We start from the raw sequence: 26,685 nt of genomic DNA, 5'->3' as shown, positions 1-26,685 counted from the left end.
GATGCATATCATTATTTATCAGGGAAATGCAAATGAAAAGCACAGGGAAATGCCACTATGCACATTAATGTGGCTACATTTAAAGTAACAATACCAAATATTGACCAAAACGTGAAATAATACAACTCTTACACACTGGTGACAGAAATGTAAAATGGAACAAACACTTCAGAAAAGACTGACATTATGTATGCTAATCCTACAATCCGAGAAACTTTACTCCTAAGTATTTAGCCAAGAGAAATAAAAATAGGCCTACATTAAAATGCACATGAAGTTCACTGCAGCTATGCTCATAACAATCAAAAACTGGAAAGGGAATGGATAAACAGAACTGTAGTACTAAACATACAATAAAATATGACTTAATCAAAAAAATAAAGGTGTTACTGACAGATGCTAAAACACGGATGCATCTCAAAATCAGGGTGAATGAAAGACAGACAAGGAAGAGGACATATTGTGTATCTCCATTTACGTGAAATGATATTTTAAAAAATCAGTCTAACCTAGTTACAGAAAGCAAATCACTGGTTGCCAGGGGCCAGGAGGGAGGGAGGAGGAAGTCCCAGGAATGAGAAACCCTTCTGGGTAATGGGTGTGTCCTCTTAACTGTGGGAGTCATATGTATGAGTATACTCTTATTAAAACTCAAGTTGGTTACTTAAATAGGGTATATTTAACCATATTTCAATTACTGCCCAGACTTGATTTTTAAAAAGTTGGAAGCACTATTATTTTAGTAACAAAGATCTTAAAATTCTGAAAATCATAAACAGGAGAATAGACAATATCATTATGGTCATATATTAAGCTTTATTAAAGTGAATCAACTAAAGCTAAATATATCAATATGTATAAATATCAAAACCATGCATTTGAAGACAACAACAAGTTGCAAAACATGAGTTCCCGCTGATATACTAGCAAAACAATGTTACATACATGCACACACACAAACACATACACACACAGAGAAATATATGTAAAATATTACTGTAAAACTAATGAGACCTGAGATCAATACTAACCAAATTCAGAAAAGTGCTGAAGGTGGGAGAAGTTACAGGCTACAGAATGGATTTGAGGATGGTATGCGGATATTTCAACTATTCTTGTACTACATTACTTCAAACCTGCGGCAGACACACCAATGGTTACGATATGCCTCATAATTGGACACACATATGAAATATTTCACTAAAACACCACCAAGTTTCTCTCCCCTGGAAAGGTGGGATATCAATGGGTCAACAGGCCTGAATTCAATAAAGTTAAGCCATGAGGAGCTTCCTGTAAATTTCAGTTGGGACACAAAAGTCCCGGCACTCTAGGCAGTACTCTACTTTCATTAACACACTCAGTGTTACTTCTGGTTCCTGAACTAAAGAAGAGGAAACAGACACATCCTCAACTGTCCCTGGCTGATGGCACTGTACACTCTGATTTGGCTCTAGTCCATGAGGAGAACCCCGAGCGTAGATTCCAGGACGAACCAGACCATCAAGCATTATTTGCAGAGGTATCAGCATAGGTTGGCGACAGACTAATCAAAAACCCTCTGATAGGGGGATGGAGTGACATATGTCTCTCCAAAAGTGAAATCAGGGTCTGAGAAGAATATTCAGTTTATCTGTTCTTTTCAAAAAGCTTCACATTTCACAGTTAATGTTTTTATAAAGGTCTATTTTCAGTTTTATTTCTATTAAAAAATTTGAGATCAGAGATAATATAGCTAAAGTAAAATTTCTGTCCATATTTCCTAAAGACATACTTCCTTCAATACAATCTTCAGATATAAGAAAGTCCAAATTTTGTTAAAGTGTGCACACTCAAAACATCTTTACGATGTCTTCTGATATCAATTGTCTACATGCTCAACAAAATGGCATTTCTCGATAAAGGCTGAACCACATTTGTGCATTCTTTGGGTATCTTCCCTATTATTTCCCTGTCATACATTGAGTACAACTTGTGTATAAAGGTCTCAAAAATATACAAGATGTTGACACTTTTTCCCCAAGTGTGGTATGATTGTTATTTAAGGCCAAATTCTGGAAGAACATTTTCACACATCTGTTTGATTGACAGGATTATCTCCTATGTAAGTTCCTTATTTAATAAGTTCTACTTCATAATAAAATAATTCCCCATATTTCCTACATGCATTAATAGGGTTTCTTCTACAGTCACTTTTAGTTGTCTTATTTCAACAGGTTTTCAGACATTCAACAAATTCAGAGTATTTTCCACTACGAGTATTCTCTTGTTTACTTTGGAAGATGACTTACGGTAAAAATTTGCCATTCTTTGCATTCATAGGGGTCATGTCCTTTGTGAATTTTCTGTGGTATTTTGAGGTATGAATCACAAGAGAAAGATTTCTCTCACTGCTGTATTTATAAATTTTCTTCCCCTGTGTGTAACGTGGGATGTATTGTGATAACTGATTTCTTGGAGGTTTTCTCACTCTCAATACATTCATAGGGTTTCTCTCTTATGTGTCTTCTCTGATGTACTTTGAGGCCTGAGTTGCAACTGAAGGTTTTCCCACAATGATTACATTCATAGGGTTTCTCTCCTGTATGTGTTCTCTGATGCTTAGTGAGATCTGACTTATGATAGAAGGACTTCCCACATTCATTACACTTATAAGGTTTCTCCCCTGTGTGTATTCTCTGATGTACTGTGAGAACTGATTTCTCAGAAAATGACTTCCCACACTGATTACATCCATAGGGCTTCTCACCTGTGTGAGTTCTCTGATGTGATCTGAGGACTGAGCTGCAAGTGAAGTTTTTCCCACACTGAGTACAGTGGTATGATTTCTCCCCGCTGTGTGTTCGTTTATGTATTATAAAGTCTGACTTAGGGCAAAAGGTCTTCCCACATTTTTTACACACATAGGGTTTCTCTCCTGTGTGAGTTCTCTGGTGTACTGTCAGGTACGAATTCCTAGAGAAGAACTTCCCACATTCTTTACATTCATAGGGTTTCTCACCTGTGTGAGTTCTGTTGTGTTTAGTGAGGTCTGATTTATTGTAGAAGGTTTTTCCACATTCATTACACTTATAAGGTTTTTCCCCTGTGTGTATCCTCTGATGTACCGTGAGGACTGATTTCTCAGAGAAGGATTTCCCACACTCACTACAGTCATATGGCTTCTCCTTCGTGTGAGTTCTCTTATGTACTTTTAGACCAGAGTTGCGACTAAAGGTTTTCCCGCACTGATTACATCCATAAGGCTTTCCCCCTATGTGAGTTTTCTCATGTTTAGTGACATCTGACTTGTGACAAAAGGCTTTCCCACATATCTCACATTCATAGGGCTTCTCCCCTGTGTGTGTTCTCAGATGTACTCTAAGGTAGGATTTTCTAGAGAAGAATTTTCCACAATGATTACACTCATAGGGTTTCTCGCCTGTGTGTGTTTTCTGATGTATTGTGAGGACTGAGTTACTTATGAAGGTTTTTCCACATTGATTACATTCATAGGGCTTCTCCCCTGTGTGAATTCTCTGGTGTACTGTGAGATATGACTTATGGTAGAAGCTTTTTCTACATTCCTTACATTCATAGGGTTTCTCTCCTGTGTGAGTTCTCTGATGAATTATAAGGTGTGAACTTCTAGAGAAGCATTTCCCACACTCCTTACATTCATAAGGTTTCTCTCCTGTGTGGACTCGCTGATGTAAACTGAGGAGAGATTTGCGAGAGAAGCATTTCCCACATTCCTTACATTCATAGGGTTTCTGTCTTGTATGTATTTTCTGATGTTTGATGAGTTTTGACTTTTTGCAGAATGTTTTTCCACGTTCATTACATTCACAGACTTTGTCTCCTATGTGTGTTCTCTGAGTTACATTAACAACTGACTTCTCCCAGAAGGGTTCTCCCAAGTTGTTATATTCAAATGTTCTCTCTCCTGTGCCAAGAAAGTCTGATCTCCCATTGAAATTATCCACTCTTTCAATATACTCATAACCTTTCACCTCTAAATGAACTCTGTGTTCCAAGAGAGATGACTTCTCAAAAGTTTTAGCATATTCTTGATACTTATAAAGATTTTCTGTTCTTTGTGCCATCTTACTGACCATGAGGGTTGAATTACTACAGAATGTTTTATCAGATTCATTATGTTCACAAGGACTCTGTCCTATGTGAGCTTGGTTATATGGGATGACAACTGCCGTCTCATGGAAAGCTTTCCCACATTCCTTGTATTCCTTATTGCTTTGAATAAAGGATTGCTCTATATTTTTAGTTCTCTGATACAGGATGAAATCTTCATTATGACTGAGGTATTTTCCATTTTGAATGAATTCATAAGGTTTCTTTCCCATTTGAGTTTGTTCATGGTTAATATGAAGGAACAATTTCCCATATGTATTGAGGCCAACAGCCTCCTTACTTAAACAGTTTTTCTTATTAATAATTAATTCTGAAATACATTTCAAATTCATACCACATGAGTCACACCTACACGGTATTTTTATGGAAGGAACTGTGTCTGTGCTGAAATTAAAAATGCTTCCTAATACATTACCTCTGTGTACAGTCAGTGTTTTGTTGTTGATAAATGGAGCTTGCCAGAAACGTCTGTCCTGGGTTCCTTGAGTCTCTTCTGCTTGGCTATCAACTTTGCAGACTTCTAAAGATGAGAAAGACAAACAAACCATAAGTCATGAATCGTATCTTAATTATGATGAAATTACACTTAAAACAAATGCCCATCTACATCACTGACTTAGTTTTGTGAAATAAGAGTGATCCAAACAGTCATATTGTCCCATCCGTTTGGATTAGAAAAACAAAACCTGAAAGGGTGGAAAAGGGGGATTAAAAACTTAGAACATACACATCTACATTTGGCAATTTACAAATACATACTTCAAGACTTAATATATACATTACAAATAAATATAAAGCATGGTGAAGAAAAGACTTTGAAAAAAAAATTGACTCATCTAGGAAGGGGAAATGCAGAGAACTAGAGAGGCCATGAAACTTAGTAGATAAGAGTGCCCTAAAGAAATAGAGGAATGGGGGCGCCTGGGTGGCTCAGTGGGTTAAGCCTCTGCCTTTGGCTCAGGTCATGATCCCAGGGTCCTGGGATTGAGCCCCGCATCGGGCTCCCTGCTCAGCAGGGAGCCTGTTTCCTCCCTCTCTCTCTGCCTGCCTCTCTGCTTACTTGCGATCTCTATCAAATAAATAAATAAAATCTTAAAAAAAAAAAAAAAGAAATAGAGGAATGATTTGCTATCGTTCAGAAGGATCAGACTTTACATAATTTTCCTCTCATACTTACATTAGTGCAGCTAAATCCTCTCTAAACTTTACATGTTTCCAGTTTCATTCTCCCCCCCCTTTAAAACTACTTCTGTTTTGTTATATATACATTAATTTAGTATACTGTTAATACCAAATTAAACTTCTGAAAGCACTGATTTCTTTGTGCTTATGAAGAGAGTCCTGTAATGTAGTTTCTAATTTTCCTTCTATTCATGTTACTTATAAAAAATACAAATGTCTACCAGGAAAAGTAAAATCCTTGCGTTATTTTTAGTTGTGGTATATTCAAGCTTATTTGGTCAGATATCCTACCACCAGATGCTAATTTTTCCCCACTGTAAACCTGCTCTGACATATTAGTAAGAGTTTTTCTTTTACACCCAGATTTCTACATTTCTTGGTTTTATGTGTATTTATAACCACGGAAGACCTGACCCAAAACATTTAAATAATGTTTAATTAAATAAACATTATTTAATGTTTAATCTCACATTAAATACACTCAATGATGTATTTATTCACCCTAAGAATTCTCAGCTATACTTCACATTACCTTCTGGCTCAGTACATACAATGTAAAAATGATGACCCTGTTTAAAAACCTCTTCAAAGCCCATTGTCTCCAAGCACCATTAAAGCAAACATATTGCAGTTATAATGCTTGGGTGGAGGGGGAACTTGTCCTCAACTACATACATATTGGGTATTCAAATGATTGCTTCACTAGTCCATAATAAATGTCTTCTTTGTAGAAATGCCAGACTATTAATTTGTCAAAAATCACTCAAGTTCAACCAAGAGTTTTCAACTCAGCCGGCTTACCTTCCCATTTTGGACTTGCTCAGAACTTCGCTCTTTAGGAAAATGACACTGTCTCATAATAAGTCTTCACAAACATCTCCACCATTTCAAGTTCTATTTATACATCAGTTTAAAAAATTAATCGCATTCTATACATCTCATTCTATCAGAATGTTGGCTAATACTCCCTTGAAACATAAACATACCCTGTTAACTGCCAAAATGTGAAATACTCAGTAATCTTTTTACTTTTCCCAACTACAACCTATGGTGTGGCAAGTATTTGTATCTGATTTCCTCTGAATACACCTGAGTGATTATGAAAGTAATGGTCCTTAACAAGTGGTGAGCTTTTTCAAAATAAATTTCAAGTTTTCTACAAATCTGTAATTTTGAACAAGAACCTACAGGTTTATAACCCAACATGTCCTTTTAGAAATTAATTCCTTGTAGTATTTTCTGAATATAAAGGCTCTCTCACTCATCAAGAGGCACAGTTAATGAATTAAGTAATGATCCAATAGCCACTATATGTTATATAACAAAGTAAGATATGCTCTCTTTGAAGAAATTATAATCCAGATAATAGCTTCTTCATTCAACATCCATACACTACCAGGAATCAGATTCTATAGTAGATAATGTAAATTAAAGGAACAAAGTAATATTTTAAAAGCTGTGGAAAGCTGAGCTTAAATTTGAAAATGTGCTTAAAACCAATGATAATGATATTAACAACAAGAAAAGTTAACAGGAAAACTAACCATTACCATGAGCCAAGCACTGTTCCATGTACTTTTCATGTATTAACTCACAAGAATCCCCAAGTATGTTAGGAATGAAATGTAGACTTATATGGAAGGAAAGCGTATCTGTGGGTAATCCTAAAAAGAAGGATTAAATGGGAGCTTAGCACCAGTTCTGTGCCACACAGAGGAAACACAGCAATATTTAAGGGAGGGTGACTGGGGCACCTGGGTGGCTCGGGTGGTTATGTGTCTGACTCCTGGATTTCAGCTTAGATTGTGCAGGGTTGTGAGATCGAGCCCTGTGTAGGGCTCCACACTCAGCACAGAGGTTTTGTTTTTGTTTTGTTTTTTTAAGATTTTATGTATTTATTTGACGGGGGGGGGGGGAACACAAGCAGGGGAAGAGGGAGAGGGAGAAGCAGGTTCCCTGCTGAGCAGGAGCCCAACTCAGGGCTCAATCCCAGAACACTGGGATCATGACCTGAACTGAAGGCAGATGCCCAATGATTGAGTCACCCAGGCGCCCCTCAGCACAGTCTGCTTGAGATACTTTCTTTCCCTCTTCTGCTGGCCCTCCCCCCACTCATGTGTGCTCGCTCTAAATAAATAAATAAAATCTTTATTTTCAAAGGGTAAAAAAGATTAAGGGTCATTAAATGAGAAAAACATAAATTTGCTATATTGTATATTGGGCAAAATACAACTCAAGATATTAACATGATAAATTAGATGCTTCAGCGGGCAAAGTCTAATTGCATTTAGGAATCAGAACAAAGAGTAAAACAGTATGCCCAAGTGTTCTGGGTGGTATCAGCGCAAACTGAGAATATAAAAAGAATTTTTTAAAGTTTACAAAAATATAATAATAGTGATCTAACATTAGTAAGAAAGGAAGACAGAAAAATAAAATGGCACAAGGACACAGTTACAAGAGAAGATTCATGGGAGGTAACAAATGAAGTGGGGAAAATTTATGATTTGTAAATGCTGACTGTGATATTACTTCTTCCCACACTGAAGGATCAGGATATCCTGTATCTTCTGTATACAGACAGGTATAACACTGAATGTCAAGAGGGCAAAAGATGCCAAAAATATAAATATGTAGTTAGCAGAATAAATGAAAACCTATTATCTTAGCTACAGGAAGGTATTATTTTATTTCAAAGACCCAATTTGACAATTTGTACTTTAACAGGTAAATGTAGTCTGTTTCTATTTATGGTGATTCCTGAAATATATCAAGTCGTCTCTCACATTTTACTTGGTACTTTATATTTGTCACAATTTTACTACCAATTCTATCGTACTTTTCTTCCTTCTTTTTGAAATAATTTCTTATCTTTTCCATTTTTCCTCCTTACAACTTTAGAAGTTATACACACCTGTTTCTCAGCTTTAAGGGGCTATCCATCACATCATACCATGAATCTAGAATAATTCAATATCTTAGATCTCCCTTTCTGAAGAACAGAAGCATCAAACTCAATTTGATCACCTCTCACCTCATTTAAATGCAGTTAGTGCTTTGTGTATGTTTTTTTAGCCCTACATATTAGTATCATAATTACTTTACACACCCATTGTTCAGATTCACCTCTGTGTTTTGTCACGACTTATCACTTACCACTCCTCTCAAGCATTCTTCTGGGTTTCATTTTCTTTTCCTGTAGTATGTCCATTATATTTTACAATGAAATTACACAATTAAAGGTATAGCTTCTATAATTTATTTCATTACCAACGCAAATTTAATGATACACTCTGAGAGGAACTCTCCTGTTGACTAAACCTCAGTTAGTGTCCTCTGAGCCCTATTCTCAACTAGGCCGTGACTAGGTCTTCCAGGTCTATCCGGGCTGAGCTCAGTTTTAGCAAGAATCCTTTTAAGTCAGTCTAGTGACAGTCCCTTCACCCTTGATATCTGATCAAGTTCCTTATACCCTGTCCCTGATGGGTTAATGCCTGATCTGCATTCAGCAAGAATCCCCCTACAGTTGGTGTTTCTCTTAGTAATCTTCTATCCAGTGATTCCCCCCACTCTGCCTGTTGGCTGTAAGTCCCTAGCTGTCTTAGCAGTATGTGGAGTTGAGCTCAGTTTTACTGAAACTTCTCATCTCCTATTCCAACAGTTACTGAATAAAATCTGTATCTATCACTGTTAACTGGTGGCTGGCTTTATTTCTCATTGAAGCAGCATGAGCTCAGCTGACTGCTGGAAGAGAAACAGGAGTAAAGAAATAAATCCTCTGTGACACAGGCTTGGATGGGCAGCCAAAAGCTGAAAACGGAGCACAGACACTGAGGAAATTCTGACATGACAGACCCAAGAACTAGGAACAGTATCAAATACAGCCACACATAAGGAACTGGAGAGTCCCAGGAAAAAATTAACAATGAAATACATCAAACCACTTATTTAGGAAACCGAGAAGACAACAAGAAAAATAACCAGGAAACCCACCCCCCGCCCGCTAAAAAAAAAAAAAATCAAAGGTAAATTTGGAAACAACAGAGTTGAACAGCTGAAAACCAAAGATGAAAAGAAAATCTTGACGGCAACAAGAGAAAACAGAATATTAAATACGGAAAAACAGACTTAAAAATCAGAGAAGGTAGTTTGTAACCTAGAAGACAGTGAAGTGAATCAACTATGGACAGAAAAGAGTGTCGATCCAGATTTCTGTTACCAACAGAAAACATCTTGCACAATGAAGACCTGTAGGCAGAAAGAGCTGCTGCCTTGTGGGGTTTGAAGTAAAATAGCACACAGAAAGGGAGGAAGGAACAGAAGCATATAATTATAACACTGCAAGCCTCTTATAAAATAGCATGACGTCATTTGAAATCAGATGTGACAAACTGAAGGTATCATATTCCACAGGGCATCCACTTAAGTGGTTAAAATATTCCCATTAAAAAATGAGAGATTTTCACATCAGTTAAAAAAAACCCAACCATATATTATCTATAGGAAACCCACTCTAAATATAAATAGTTTAAAAGTAAAAAGATGGAAAAAGATACATCACATAGACATTACAAGAAAGCTGAAGGGACTATTTATGTTTTTTTCTTTTTTTGCCTCCAGGACTTCTGACTATAAACCGTGGGTTCCCATGACTAGCCATCTCACCTCAGACTAGTAATTCACTAGAACACCTCAAAAAACCCCAAAAAACTATTTACTTATATATTGCTAATTTATTTTATTTTATTTTTAAAGATTTTATTTATTTATCTGAGAGAGAGACACAGTGAGAGAGGGAAACAAGCAGGGGGATTGGGAGAGAGAAGCAGGCTTCCCTCCCAGCAGAGAGCCCGATGCAGAGGTCGACCATGACCTGGGCCAAAGGCAGACGCTTAATGACTGAGCCACCCAGGCGCCCCCTATATTACCAATTTATTATAAAGGATTCAATTCTGGAGCAGCCAAAGAGAAGAGATATATAGGCAAGGGTTGGGGATGTGTGTGGTATGTGGAACTCGCACACCCTCTCTGGGGCACACCACTTGAAGCTTCCTGAACTCTGTTGTTTAGAGGCTCTTAGGGAGGTTTCATTACCTAGGCTTGAGTGATTAAGTCACTGGCCACTGGTGATGGCCACCCCCACACCCCCACCTGAAGTGATCTAGCGGTCCCCAGCCACCAGTTACTTCAGTATACAAAAGACACTCTTTTCATGCCAGAGATTCCAAGGGTTTTAGGAGCTATGTGCCAGAAACCACGGGCAAAGAGCCAAAAACTTTTTTTTTTTTGCTATATTATAGTCTCTCTCACTACTGAAAACTGCAATGGACCCCCCCCCTTTTTTTAATGACATTCAAATTTTGCAACACGGCCTAGAACTTCAAGATCAAGTTTATGCCGGTGTCTCCAACTTTATTTCATGCCATTGCTCACTGTGTTTGTCATGACAGAAACACACTAGCCATCTTGCTATTGATTGAATGAGTCAAGGGTGCTCCTGCCCAGGGCGTTCCTGCTCTTCTCACAGATCTTTGCTGTCAAGATTTTTCATATAATTTAGGTCCTTTCCAGATACAATCTTGAAGAGACTACCCCTGGCCACTTGGCTGAAACAGTCTACTTATCCCCAATACCCTCTATCACTATCATCTCATCTTCTTGTCTTTAAAACCCTTCATAGCATTTAGCATGACCTGAAATTATAGGATTAATTTATTTGCATCCTTTCTTCCTCTGTGGTACTTATCTCTACACCTCCCTTCTGAATGGAAGCCCAACAAAAGGAGAGTCCTTGACTTTCTTGTTCATTGATGTATATCCTGAGCTTTTAGAAGGGCATTAGTTAAATGCTGGTTAAAAGTATAAACTTCCCAGATGCCTATTTTAGCAAGACCCTGTGTATTTGTATCTTGCCTCATCTGATGATCACAAATATTGTGACAAAAGTCTTATTATCCAAATTTACAATGAGAAACAAAGGGTCATAGAGAGTAAGTGACTTCTCTAAGCCAGTAAGTGGCTTAGCTAGGATCTGTGGGCTAGCAGTAGTAATATTAAAGTAGGCTTCAGAACGAAAAAGTTCTACCAGAAATAGAGACATCATCATAAAGGGGTCAAGTGCTCAAGAGGACATAAAGATCCTAATATTTATACACTTAATAATTCTTTAAATTGATAACGCAAAAACCAATAGAACTGGAAGGAGAAATAAACACAAAATTATAGCTACAAAGTTCAACACTGCCTCTCATTGTGTCACTGACAAAGCTCTTAAGAATTTTATCCCCAAACCCATTTTTCTGTTAGCCCTGTGATTTTCAGTACACTATTTTATATGGAGCAGTGATTCTTTTTTAGGAAAACACACATCATGTTATAAAAGAAGTCACCGTATTTGTATACCTTCTCTCCTCTCTGTTTGTTTTTTGCCTTCTCTTATCTATGTAGATACATACCCTTTCTGTGTTGCCTAGATTTGCAACTTGTACAATCTGTCACCTAGCTCCCACATTTGTCTTAAAGTCAGTTCTTTGGGGGGTGTCAGGGTGGCACAGTCAGCTGACTGACTGACTCTTGGATTCAGCTCAGGTCGTGATCTTGGGGTTGGGGGTAGAGTCCCTCGTCGGGCTCCATGATCAACACAGAGTCTGCTTGTTTCTCTCTCTCTCTCCCTACCATGTTCACTCTCTTTCTCAAACAGATAAGACTTAAAAAAAAAAAACAAACTAAAAAAACAAAATAAAATTAGTTCTTCAGTTAAATTCAGTGTCTACTACCAGCCTTTTTACCATGTTTTTTATGTCACTCCCTGGTTACCTGATACTCAAACAGAGGCTTCTAGGAACAAAGATCCTAGAGTTTTTGTCTATTCAGAAAAGACTTGCTGTCTTTGTTGAAGAGTATCTTCTTAAATGGGTGTAATACTCTCAATGTGACACCTTGAGGATTTTGTAGAAACTGCTCTGCTGACTCTGAGCTACAGATTTTTTTTTTTTTTTTTTTTTTGGGCTGGGGGACAGAGAGAGAGAGAGATCACAAGCAGGCAGAGAGGAAGGCAGAGAGAGGGGGAAGCAGGCAGAGAGTCCGATGCGGGGCTCGATCCCAGGACCCTGGGATCATGACCTGAGCCAAAGGCAGAGGCTTAACCCACTGAGCCACCCAGGCGCCCCTGAGCTACAGATTTTACTATGGAAAAGTCTGAGGCTATTTGGACTTTCTCTTATATTGGCTGGTTGTCAAAATAACTGTTTTTGAAATCTAGTCCCTTTATCAGAATATATCCTAATGTTGCTAAGGACTGGCTCTTTTACACAGATTCAATCACAAATCTCTTCCCCCACAAAAAGTATTCTTGAAATATTTTAAATATTTGTTCTATTTCTTTTTCTATTTTGGGGAATGAATTCTATGTATGGTATGTATGTGAACTCTCTTTTTAATGTAATCTTCAAAATTTATTTAGTTTTCTTCTTGCTTACATCTATCCTTTCTTTCTGAACAATTTTTTTTTAAAGATTTTATTTATTCATTTGACAGAGAGAGACACAGCAAGAGAGGGAACACAAGCAGGGGGAGTGGGAGAGGGAGAAGTAGGCCTCCCGCCAAGCAGGGAGCCCAATGCCGGGCTCGATCCCAGGACCCTGGGATCATGACCTGAGCCGAAGGCATACGCTTAATGATTGAGCCACCCGGGCGGCCCTGAACAGATTTCTGACAGTATGTATTTATCCTTGGGATTCTTCCAATTTGCTTTCTTTACTGTAATTTTATTTTCTGTTCTCTTTTCTCAGTTTGACACCCTGCCATGTGTTTGCTATTCCCTTATTAATATCTTTCTTAAATACTTGTATCACAGAGATAATTAATTCAATTAGTTCACCCTTTGGAAACTCATGATTTAATATTTGGTCACATAATTTACCTACTTTATGACTACTTTGATCAGATGACAATTCTATCACCAACCAGCTTTCTTCCCGATACTTTTCACCCCTTTTTTCTTATAATAGTTTTGCAGACATTTTGTGCTGGTTCCTTTTCCATTACTTGGGCTCAAAGGATGTGAGCTTTTCAAGGAACGGTACACTGCAAAAGGTTTACATGGGAGAGGGAAAAGAGTCATCCCTTAGGCTAGCGGGGTAATTCATTATGAACAAGTGTTCTGCACATGTATTGGTCTCAGTTTATAGATCAACCAGGATGTGCCTTCCTTCCTCGTCGGAGTAGCCTCCACAATGGCTTGCTCTCTTGGTCATCACAGAGTCAGCTCACAGGGAGCTGGCATTGCTGCAGCTCCAAACTGAGGAAAACCGAAGTGTTGCGCTCACTTCACAGAAACAAGCCCAAGAGGCTGAACTGCGCCCATGGAGGCTCTGACTTCCCCAGCATCTGCCTAGACAAACTGTCTGATGCAATCCAGGAAAGAAAGGTAGTTAAAACTCTACAGAACAGTTTCATCTGAGAGAGAGGAACAAGACAGAAGATAATATCCTTTTCCCTTCCACCGTTCTGACCAGCTGCTCTGGCACACAGTGGTTCACATTGAGACTCAGAACACATCCCGCTAGCCTGAGCAATCAGATGTGCTAATTACAGAGCTACAGTTAACGAGGTAATCACCCCCCTGAGCCTTCCCCGCCTCCTAAGCAGCCATACCCTCCCCCATGCTTCCCTCACTTTTGTAGAAGGTCTGCAAATCCCGACCAATCGTTGTCAAGTAAGTTTTTGCCATCAAATTCTGTGTCAGAGGAGTACCCACTAAGATGGCATGTAAGATTATTTCTGCACATTTAGTGTCTATGAGGTGGTTTCGCCTCATGTACAGTCTCTTTTGAACCATCATGGAAACAGAGGGCTACTGAAAAGTGTGGTTTGTGCTTCTACACTTCAGTACGTCTCCTTTGCAGAACGAAACTGTCTCCAAGGGAGCTCAGCTATCTAGTTCATGGCACTGTTGTTCATGGAAGTTTTAGGTGTGGATGTGCTCTGTTCATGAAAAGCGCACTGCCAGACCCTGTGCGCATCAGAAATGCTTTTGTTTTCTACCCACCTGCTAACATACACACGTTCCTTGATCCCGTCATCAGCTCTGCTGCAGGTACACTTGTACTGATTTGGGATTTCAGATATCCACTAGTGTCATATAATGAAGCTTGTCTTGCTCACTTCCCTTAGTGCTTCTGGATGATTTGCAGACAGAGGCAGAAAATGCTGACTTTATACATTCTTCTTCAAGAAGTTCATTTTGTCTTTGAAAACCGTCTTAACTCGGCTACAGGACACCATATTCTCTGCTTCCACCTTATCTCCAGACTGTTCCTTCTCTCTTCTTTGCTGAGTCCTCTCATTTTCATGACTTCTAACCATTAGTGTCCCAGGGGACAGCTTTCAGACCTCTCAAATTTGTTCATTCTTACTTCTAAGGAGAGGTGGTTACCTGATCCCTTAGCTTCAAATACTAAATTTAAAAACTTTAAATACTACCATAAGTTGATAATTTCCAAGTAAGTATCTCCAACCTGGGGTCTTCCCTATATCACCTCTGCTCATACAACCAAATGCTAATTCCCATGTAAACCTGTGCACTTTATAATAATTTCATTCAAGTTGATATCATCAAAATGCCTTCCTGAATGCCTTCCTTTTCTCAAGTATTACGTTTCATTATTTCAATCTATGACTTCCTTGCTATTTTATTGACATACTATGTATATAGTATGTGTATGTGTGTACATATTATGTATATTACAACATATTATGTATATAGTATGTGTATGTGTGTTTATTTCTTTTCTTTCCCTATCAGAATGTAAGCTCCATTAGGTCAGGAACAAATTCAGTTTGATCATGTGTTTCAGCACCTGAAACTTGAGTGAGGCAGAGCAGGTACTCAGTATTTGTTAAATGTGAAAACGAACATATAAGCAAGCACCTGAGAATAGAAACAATTCATACCATGTCACCTAGTGTCCATCTGTTTAATACATACTAACTCACCTGGGTAGCTCCGACTTCGGGACTCTTCCTCTAGCATCCATGGCTGCTCTCCTTGCTCCAACTTCAGGATCACTTCTGGTTTAGGGATGCAACACCCTGTAATTGGGAAATGACATGGGAATTGGGCGAGGCTCATGGGCTTCAGGGGCCAATTACAACACTTCATTCTTTACAGTGATTCAACAATCCTTTTGCCTAATACTTGAAATCTCAAACCTAAATATCATTAAACTCAACAAAGCCTCTACAGGTGTCAAACCGAGAAAGAAAGTGCATACTAGGAGTCTACATGGGAAACAATCCTTACCCACTGAGACAAGGTGGCTATAGTTCTCCAGCATCACATCCCTGTACAGGGTCCTCTGAGCAGGGTCCAGATGCTGCCACTCCTCCTGGGTAAAGCCCACAGTCACATCCGCAAATGATAAGGATCCCTGAAATAGCACATTTGTGTTCAAATATAAGTAATCATAATTGAAAAACATGGAAAAGCTGTCAAAGAACTGTTATGGAGTTCACTATTCACAATTAGAAAATGTGTTCTGGCGTGTCTACCTTTGTACTTGGTTGGAGAAGAAAGCATGACAGACATTCCTCACCAGTGTGATAAGTTACTGGTGTCCCATCATGTGCCTACATGCCATAAAGAACTCTCCTACCTTGAGAATCTGAAAACCAATAAAACCATGTCACTGTTCTCAAGGAGCATATAATCTGACAGACACAAGCATGAAGCATCCAACTACCATGTAGCATAAAATCCTACTACAGTAAAAACAGGTGCAAAGTAGAGTGAGATTACAGAGGGGAGAAAAGTTCTATTCCTGCTATTAGGGTGGGTTTCACTGATAACATAATATCATTCATGAACCTGGGCCAAGAGCATAACCATGTACACTTCTAAAATATGTAGTTAAGGGGCACCAGTTGGTTAAGTGTTTGCCTTTGGCTCAGGTCATGATTTCAAGATCCTGGGATTGAGCCCCATGTCAGGCTCCCTGCTCAGTGGGGAGTCTGCTTCTCCCTCTCCCCCTGTGTGTGTGTGTTCTCTCTATCAAATGAATAAATAAAATCTTTTTAAAAAATGTAGTTAAAGGAGTAAGTGAACACACAGGGAAGGACTACTGGGACTATGTTCACATAAAGGGCTACAGTCGTCTTCAGGGAAAATGTTATTTAATAATTCTGAACATAACTCCTATAGGACAGGGTGCCCAAAATGTTTGGTTACTGTTCCATCTAGGAAACCCTTTTCTTTCTTTCTTTCTTTTTTTTTTTTTTTTAAGGAAACCCTTTATAAACAGTAAACTTACAATGTCAATTTATATATTAAATTGCATTGTTGTTATTTTTCCTAAGTCGCTTTTATTTTTTTCAAATGAATATATTTGGCATTTAACATTGTGTAACTCTGATAGGCTTACATACTGTAATGATTGCCAATGTAGCTGTATTTATCACATTACATAATTATAGTACATTAGTGTGTATATCCATTTCACTGTATACTAGATTTCTTCATTCTTCTTTTTATGGATTACAATAAATCTAGGGAGATACCCAAGTATTTTCTTCCCATAACTGAATTGACTGTCTTATACAGTTCATAGGTTTTATACCACCCATTTATGAAATGACCACTGTGGAAAATATAGCAAGAAGAAACAGAGACATATCATTCCCAGGTTATCAAAACAAATAGCTAATCAATGTTCATGTCATACACTAAAAATTGGTTAATAGGAAAAACAAGACTATTTTCTAGAAATGTATAAGGTATTATTGAGAAAAAAAAAAACAAAAAATACCTAAATAAATGAAGGAATACACTATATTCATGGCATGGACAATTCAATATTACAAAAATATCTCATTTCTCCACAAACTGGCCTATAAATTCAAGACAATCAGAATTAAAATCTTAGCAGATATTTTTGTGGAAACTGGTAAGTTTACTCTCAAACTTACATAGAAACTTGAATGGCCAAGAATAACCAAAGCTACCCTGGAAAAAAGGATGGATAAACTCACACTAATTATGGTAGGCAGAATCTAAGATGACCTCCAATGGATCCCACAATGTGACATAAACTCCTCTTAAATGAAAGAGACTTAAGTCCCTGTGATTGTGATACATTCTACGGCAAAACAGATTTTGCAAGTATAAATAAGATCCTTTAATCAGTTGACTTTGGTCTAAAAGGAAGATTTACTTGGGTGGGCCTGACCTAATCATGTGAGTCTTTTATTTATTTATCTTTAATATTTTATTTATTTACTTGAGAGAGAGAGAGCACGTGCGCGTGCATGAGCACACGAGCAGGGTGAGGGGCAGAGGGAGAAGCAGGCTCCCTGCCGTGCAAGGAGCCCAACATGGGACTTGATCCCAGGACCCCGGGATTATGACCTGAGCCGAAGGCAGACACTTAACTAACTGAGCCACCCAGGCGTCCCTCATGTGAGTCTTTTAAAGAACGTAAAATATCAGAGACCCTTCTTCTGACCTCAAAGAAGAAGCAAGCTACTGTTAATCCTACGGCTGTGCAGAAATAAATTCTGCCACATATGTACAGATGGGAACCCAACCAAGCCTTAGATAAGGAGTCCCAAGCAACACCTTCATTGCAGCATTAATGTCTAAAAAACCTAGCTAACCTATTTCCTAACTCATTCTCATCTATACAAAAAACTGCAAATGGACTGGTCAATCTTAAATGTAAAAAAATAATAATAATAAAAAGTAAGAGCTATGTAAGTACTAGAAGAACACATGGGTGAGTTCCCCCATAACTTAAGAAAGAATAAAACTTTCCTAACTATGACTAAAAATTCAGATGCAGAGCTCACATAGTTCAGTCACTAGAGCATCAGACTTTTAAAAATCCAGGTGCAATAAAATAAAATACTGACAGACCTGACTACACAAAATTATAAACAACCAACCAACCAAGTCCTCTACAAAATAAAAGAAAAACCAAAATCAAAAGAAAAATGACAACCCAGAATTAAGTATCTGCAACTTACATGATAAAGAAAGGGTTAGGGTCCCTATAATAAAGAATTTCTAAAAAGGAAAAAAACCAATAACCCTCTAAATATGGGCAAGAACTGTGAAGAGAAAACTCACAGGAAGAGAAATGCAAATGGTACTAAACTTAGAAGATCAAGCTTACCCTTTAAAAAGAAAAATATAAATAAAAAGTATACTGAACTATTTCACTCCTACTGGACTGGCAGAAATCCAAAAGAATAACTACACATACTTAATTTGTTATATGCATAAAAGCATCCTCAGATCCTGTTCAAAATACAAAAAGATTAACCACCATTAAGTGAAATATGGCAATAGTTAGCTAAATTATACATGAATTTACCATTTAACCCAGAAATTCCACTTCTGGGCACCAACCACAACAGCACACCGATCAAAGAAAGAAGAAGTTATATCACTATTTATATTTGCAAAAGACTAAAAAAACCCCAAATATTGATTACTAAGGAACTTGTGGAATGTGTTATGCTATACTCACACCATGAAGTGCTAAGCAACTGGAAAAGGAACTGAGGAGTATCTCTTTGTGGCACTACAGAGTGAACTCCATAATACATTATTAAGTGACAAAACAAAGTTTAAGTTAGGGGCGCCTCAGTGGCTCAAATGGTTAAGTGTCTGCCTTCAGGTCCTGGGATCCAGCCAGAGTCAGCATCTGGCTGCCGGCTCACCTGCTTCTCCCTCACCCTCTGCCTCCCCCACTGCTCAGGCTCTCTCTCTATATTCTCTGTCTCAAATGAATAAATAAAATCTTAAAAAACAACAACAGCAAAACAAAAAACAAAACCCCCCCCCAAAAACAACAACAAAAAAGAACTGGTTGCCTAGGTGGCTCAGTCGTTAAGTGTCTGCCTTCAGCTTGGGTCGTGGTCCTGGATCAAACCTGGCATCAGGCTCCCTACTCTGCAGGAAACCTGCTTCTCCCTCTTCCACTCCCCCTGCTTGTGTTCCCTCTCTCACTGTCTGTCAAATAAATAGACTCTTTAAAAAAAAAAAAAAAAAAACCCACAAAGTTTAAGTGAAAAAATCAAGTACAATATGACAAACAAAAGATCTATATATGGTCCTTCTTATATTAAAAATATAACAAAATGAGAATCATTATATTGCACATCTAATATTAATATGAAATTGTATGTTGATTTCACTGGAATTAGAATAAAAACTTAAAAAAAATGGCTATCCACATTGGGTAAGGGAAGGAGTAGGATAGGGGACAGAGAGAGAAGCCAGACTGATCTCTGAATATGCTTTGCTAAATTTATATTCACAGTCCATCTTTAGAAAAATTTAAATACTTTTAATACTTATATAAAAACAATACTCAAAATGAAAACAAAACCCTAAAAACAAAGAGCAAATGAAAGAAATCAATCAAATTGTATCTCAGTTTGATGGTATACCTCAGAGGAAATATCTGCTAAGTTTAAGACACAGGAATGTGACTATGTGTCACAATGGGAATATACTGAAGGATAAAAGAACTAAAACAAACAAAACAAAACAAAACAACCACCAAAAAACAAAAAACAAAGCAAAACAAAACGTGGAAAAAAGATTCACAAATCTGACCACATCAAAATGTAAAACTTTCATATTACCAATGATACCACAAAGTGAAAAAATAAGACAAACTCTGGAGAACATATTTACAATGAATAGAACAAAGATTACTATACAACACTCATAAAGGATATTTATAAATCAGTAAGAAATACAGAACAAAATTAACGGAAAAATATGTAAAAACATACAAAACATATAAATCAACATTTCACAGAAGAAAAGTGAAAGGCCCAATCCTATCCAAAATCAGAGAAATACAAATCAAAACAATGAGGTTTTCATCATTCATCAGACTGGCCATAATTTTGAAATAACGGTATCAACTGTCAACAAGGAGACAAAGAAAGCTGTCCTGTCATCTAACAGCCGGTGTGAGTCGTATGGTCACTTACACCAATTTGGTAGCATAAAGTGACACTGGAAATGCTTAATCTCTCTGACCCAACAATATTAATCATGTGTGTACACTACAGAATACTTGAAATGCTTGATCTTATACAAGAAGAGAAAATGTAAAAGATGGTCACTGCACAATTATTCATAATAATAAGAAATGACATAAGAAACGGACAACTAAAATGTATGCTGTCATAACAGATATTAAAAGGAATGAAGTAACCAATTTGGGTAGATCTTAAACACAATATTAAATTCTAAACACAGGGCCACCTGCGTGGCTCAGTTGGTTAAGCATCCAGCACTCGATTTCAGCTCAGGTCACAATTTCGGGGTCGTGAGATCGAGCCCCATGTCGGGCTCAGCAAGAAATCTGCTTGAGAGTCTTCTTTTCCCTGCCCCTCCTGCTTGTGTGTGCTCTCTCTCGCTCTTGCTCTCTCTCAAATAAAGAAATAAATCTTAAAAAAAAAAAAGCAGCCAAAACAATCCTGACAAGTTTGTCAAGAAGAATTTGTTCAGTAGAACAAACTGGAGAACTCACATTCCTGACTTCAAACTTGCTCTAAAGCTACAGTATCAAACACAAGGAATCGGCATGATAATATCCAAACAGAGCAAATGTACAGAAGTGGGAGTCCAGAAACAAACTCATACACCTATGGTCAACTGACGCTCAACAAGGGTGCCGAGATCATTCAATGAGAGGAAAAGAAGAGTCTCTTCAACAAATGGTATTGGAACTGAATATCCACATGCAAATGAATGAAAATGGACCCCTTCCTCATATCTTATACAAAAATTAACTCAAAATAGATCAAAGACCTAAATGTGAGAGCTAGAAACAATAACACTCTTAGGAAAAATACAGGAGTGAATCTTCATGATCTTAGAATGACAAGAAATTCTTAGATATGACATCAAAGGCAAACACAACAAAAGAAAAGAGATAAACAAAACTTTACCAAATTAAAACCTTTTGTGAATCAAAGGATATACTTTCAAGAGAATGAAGAGACAACTCACAGAATAGGAAGAAATATTTGAAAATCATACATGTGATAAAAATCTATTACGCAAAATACTCTTCAATAAATCCAATTTAAAAATGGGCCAAGGATTTGAATGGACATGTCTGTGAAGCAGATATACAAATATCCAACAAGCACACGAAAAGGTACTCATTAGACATTAGGGAAAAGCAAATCAAAACCACAATGAGATGTTACTTCATACCCACTATGATGGTTATAATAAGTCAATAAGCGCTGTCAATAATGAGGGGAAACGAACTCTCATGCATTGCTGGTGGAAACATAAAATTGTGCACACATTGCGAAAAACAGGCGGTTCCACGGTAATTTAAAACTACAACTAATGCATGGTCCAGCATTTCCACTTCTCAGTAAATACCCAGAAGAACCACAGACATGTATTCTACCAAAACTTGCACATGAATGTTCAGAACAGCACTATTAACAACAGCAGTAAAGCAGAAACAAGCCAGATGTCCGTTAACCAGTAAGTGGATGAACAGAACTCAGGTCCATCTACACAGTGGAATATTCTTCAATGATAAAAAGAAATGAAGTCTTAGTAAAAAGGTACACTTAGCTATAAAATGAAGGTCTGAGGATCTCACGTATAACATGGTGACTACAGTTGATTAAAATCTGTTGACTGCAGAGCTTCAATACTCTCACCAAAAACAAAAACAAAAACAAAGAAAGAAAGAAATATGTGAGGTGATGGATGTGTTAGATTAGATGGGAGGAATCCTCTCACAATGTACACGAATATCAAAATCATCACAATGTTCACTACATATCTTATAGTTTTGTCAAATATACCTCAATAAAGCCAGAAAAGAAAAACAATGAAGTCTGTAACATGCTCCAATATGATGAAGTTTAAAAACGTTACACTAGGTGAAGGAAGACACACACAAAATATACATCTTGTATGATTATACTCATACAAAAGATCCAGAAAAGCCAAGTCCACTAATCTAAGTAGATTAGTGGTTACCAGGGTCAGGGAATTTTGGAGTTATTTTAAGGACATGCAGTCAATTTATTCTATAAAAGTTCGAGGGTTTTTTTTTGTTTGTTTGTTTTTGTTTTAAGATTTTATTTATTTATTTGTCAGAGAGAGAGAGAAAGAGCGAGAGCGCAAGCACAGGCAGACAGAGTGGCAGGCAGAGGCAGAGGGAGAAGCAGGCTCCCGGCGAGCAAGGAGCCCGATGTGGGACTCGATCCCAGGATGCTGGGATCATGACCTGAGCCGACACGGCCTGGGCAGCCGTTTAACCAACTGAGCCACCCAGGCGCCCCAAAGTTCGAGGTTTTATAAAGGGAAAACAAAAACAAACCAAGACCATGGGAAAGCTCTCTACATGGGCTTTAGTAATACATTCTCCTAAAAAACCTCATTAACTGGGTTCTGCTTGGTAATCTGTCTTTTGCTTCCACTGAAGAATAATTATAGGAATTTAGTTTGTGGTTTGCCACAAGAAGGTTGTTCATCATTTATATAAACAGAAACAGAAGTTTTTTATTCAGCTCTTGATGCCAGAAAGTCTTTAGGCTCCAAAAGGAGTAGGGATGCTCTATGCATGTGTTTGTTTGTTTTTCAGGGGTGTGGGGGGAGTTATAGCTAAAAGTCTGAAATATTTGCAAGTTTGATAACCATCTAACTTTATATGATGTGTGTGTTGTGTGTGCGTGTGTGTGTGTGTGTGCGTGTGTGCACCAACTTTGCCCTATTGATCTGCTGAACCAATGCTACTGGTCTACAGACCTCAACATCACCTGCAACCCTGTTCAAAACAAAAATTCTCAGGCCCCATTCTATGGTTTAAAACACTTCCCAGTTTTGATCTGATGCACACTAAAGTCTGAGAACCACTGTGTCAGGCTGTTTCCCTCAGGTTCATTTTATCTATTTCTACTTTTCTATTTTATTTTTTTTTGAAAGATTTTATTTATTTGGCAGAGAGAGAGATATCACAAGTTGGCAGAGAGGCAGGCAGAGAGAGAGGGGAAAGCAGGCTTCCCCCTGAGCAGAGAGCCTGATGTGGGGCTCGATCCCAGGACCCTGAGATCACGACCTGAGCTGAAGGCAGAGGCTTAACCCACTGAGCCACACAGGTGCCCCCTACTTTTCTATTTTAAACACGAGTCATTATCCTCATAAGTTCCATTATAAAACAAAGCAGAAAATGACTTCAATAACTCACACAGGACTTCTTCATACTTTGCTGGTCTCCCTTGGAAAAATGTAGAAATCTCTGAAGGCAGAGCTGGGATAAAGAAAGAGGAATGAAGTCATTAGAGGTGCAGACTGCCTTGCAGTTCCCAGACTTGCCTTTTTAAAAAGCTGCAAACATCACCTGGGTGAAATGCCCCTCTGTGGGAGAATATCCTTTCCACCTCGCAGAGGGGCAGGAAAGGACATATGATAAACCACCCACACGACTACGTATGACTGTGATTTGGCCATGCAGAGCTTGGGTGTGCAATTTTTCATTGGGTGAATGGAACCATTGTCTAAGACATTTTTAAACAATGTACTCCTTTGTTCTGTTTCAAAGAAATTTTAAAAATGAGAAAAATTGGTGAAGCAAATTATAATACGCTAAATGAAGGAACACTAAACCTTCAGCAAAGGTTGTACAACAAAAGTTGTTACATATGTATTTCCTTGTTTACTCAAGTTAGAGAAGGCAACCAAAGCTAAGAAAAAAAGGATGGAGGCACTTTCAAGTGAGTGTACCTTTTGTTTTTCTAAAGCATATGCAGTTTCTCAAATGCCTATCTTTTTTTAAACCAGTGGTGATGTGGTCAGCACAGGACTGGGGTAGGAAAACTCGTTTCCTCTGGGTTCTGCCCCAACACAAAGACAGGGAAATTCACTTACATTCTCAGCACCAATTTCTTCTCAACTTTCAAGAAGAAAAATAAATAACTCTCCTTGTACTGCTGTCTTGTAAAGAACTCAACAGCACATCTTTAAATGCCAGATTCATTGTGTGAGCAGAGCTCAGAATCTGGGAAGAGGGAGCAAAAAACAAAGAGTAGAGGTTGAACTGGGATTGGTGAGACAAAACTGACTCACATCTAGTTTTAAGGCCCTTTCCCACAAATCCCTGGAATGCCTCCAGCGCAGTTCTATTTCCCAAGTCACCTAACCATCCTTCACTCCTTCCAGCCCAGCTGCCCTGGTCCAGGCTTCTCTCCATTAGGCAGCCTGGGAGCTTCTGAATGGGGCAATATTCTCAAATCTCACTTGTTCTGAACACGCCTGTGAAAACCTAGGATCTGCTCCTCTCTGGGAACTGCACTCTGCTCAAAACTCACTCAAGAAGTGCCTGGGTGGTTTGGTTGGTTAAGCGAACGACTCGATCTCAGCTCAGGTCTCGATCTCAGGGTCATGAGCTCAGCCCTGCACTGAGCCTACTTTAAAAAAAAAAAATTAAAAAAAAGAAAGAAAAAAAGAAAAAGAAAAAAGAAAAAACCGCAAATACTTGGATGGTTCTCTCCAACTAACATATACTTAGAGACTCCTCCTTCTTACTTCACAAGATGTGCTTTTCTAATGTAGATGAGAAAGGCACCTGAGGGGCAAATTCATTTTAGCTGGAACTGTCACCCAGGCCCACAGTTCCAATGTATTTGTTATTCCATAGACTCTCAGGTCAGACCTTCCATAAACTCAAATCAAGGCTGCTGAGAACTGTCACAAACCTAACTTGGATACAATTATACCGTCTCTATCAGAGGCTTTGAAGACATCTAGAAATCCCATACACAGAGATACTACATGGTTAAGATTCAGTTGTTCAGATCGTTTCTTCACACGCCTAATTATTTCTGCTAAGTGCTCTGCAGGATGCCATGCTGGCTTTTATAACCAAGACGGAGGCTGCAAAGACCATGACATTTGGAGAAACACCTAAAATTGTCTTCTTGGGCGGCTGGGTGGCTCAGATGGTTAAGCATCTGCGTTCTGCTCAAGTCATAATCACAGGGGCCTGGAATCCAGCCCCTGCATCAGGCTCCCCACTGGGTGCAGAGCCTCCTTCTCCTTCTGCTAGTCCCTCCGCCTGCGCTCTCTGGCTGTATCACTCTATCAAATAAAATCTTGAATGAATGAATGAATGAATGAATTTTTAAAAAAATGTCTTCTAGTGGAGCGCCTGGCTGGCTCAGTCAGTTAAGAATTGCCTTCAGCTCAGATCATGATCTTGGGGTCCTGGGATCGAGTCCTCCGGTTGGGGAGGAGTCCCTGCTCAGCAAGGGAGTCTAATTCTCCTTCTTCCTCTGTCCCTCACCCCGATCATGCTCCCTTTCTCTCCCTCTCTCAAATAAAATCTTTAAAAAATAAAATAATAAAATTGCCTTCTAGTTTATCTGCTAGTGTTGTGACATAGGGTATATAACATTCCTCTCCACCTCAGTTTTATAATTTGTTACGGCAGAGAGAGCTATACCGACCTAAGTGAGAGGTTGAAAGCATAATGCAACAAGTGCTAAGAATAATTCTATTAACAGCAGCAGCTAATATTTACTGCTAGGCACTGAACTATGTTATTTAATCCTCTGGACAACCCCACGAGACAGGTGTTATTAATAACCTCAGTTTTACAGACGTGAAGTCTCACGCAGGTTTACCGTTCGCAGATGATACTTTGATAGTTCAGCCCCGCAAGAATCAAAGCATCTACTCAATTCCCGCCGCTCTACGACCGAGCACACCCACTGCGCATGCGCACTGGTCACTCCTCGCCCCACTCCACGCCCCCCGCTGCCGCACAAACCACGCCGGCAGATCCACGCGGAGTCTGCATCTTCCTGGGGGTACCGAATCTCCGCCTCCCTGCCTTCCAAGCCGACCTTCCCCCTAGTAAAGAGTCTCCCGTCTCGTGATCCCTCCACCCGACCGAGGCCTCCTCCTACCCAGTCTCTCCAGCAGAACAGCCAAGGGTCCCGCCGGGGTCCGCGGGCCTCTTGCCTACAGCCGGGCACCGTCGCCCACAACCGCGTCTTGGCGCCATGCAGGGACCCTCTCGAATCTCCCCATCCTTCTGGCCTCGCACACCCTCCCGCTCCGGCTGCACGAGCTCCGAGAACGGCATGCAGACCGCCAGAAGTCCGGGGGTTCCGGATCGTCTCCCACAGAACGCCGGAACATTTGGAAGCGCCTGCGAGTTATTGCGCATGCGCAGAAGGAGCCGTAGGCTACTAACTCCCATAACCGCGTGCGGCGGGCTCACAAACTTCCGGACTTCCATTCCCATAACCCTGCTCGCCCGGGACTTGAGAATTTCGGAAACGTTCTCTCTTCAGCAATTCTGTCTGTGGCAT

The 26,685-nt window shown here is 38.9% G+C and overlaps 1 protein-coding gene across 1 annotated transcript; it reads right to left on the bottom strand.

Annotated features, from left to right (window-relative positions):
• Positions 1–804: 804 nt before the first annotated feature.
• LOC308355039 (uncharacterized protein) lies at positions 805–26,685 on the bottom strand (the record flags this gene model as incomplete). The annotated part of the gene is made up of 6 exons (XM_080822945.1): positions 805–4,651; positions 15,310–15,405; positions 15,617–15,743; positions 23,559–23,621; positions 26,278–26,522; positions 26,595–26,685. 6 exons carry the CDS (start codon positions 26,683–26,685, stop codon positions 2,400–2,402), a joined length of 2,874 nt encoding a protein of 957 aa, XP_080679071.1. The 3' UTR covers positions 805–2,399.

The sequence above is a fragment of the Martes martes genome (assembly GCF_963455335.1).
Source record: "Martes martes genome assembly, chromosome: 14".
Taxonomy (NCBI): Eukaryota; Metazoa; Chordata; class Mammalia; order Carnivora; family Mustelidae; genus Martes; species Martes martes.
The sequence above is the reverse complement of the archived record's forward strand: the minus strand, read 5'-3'. Positions and strand labels throughout refer to the sequence as shown.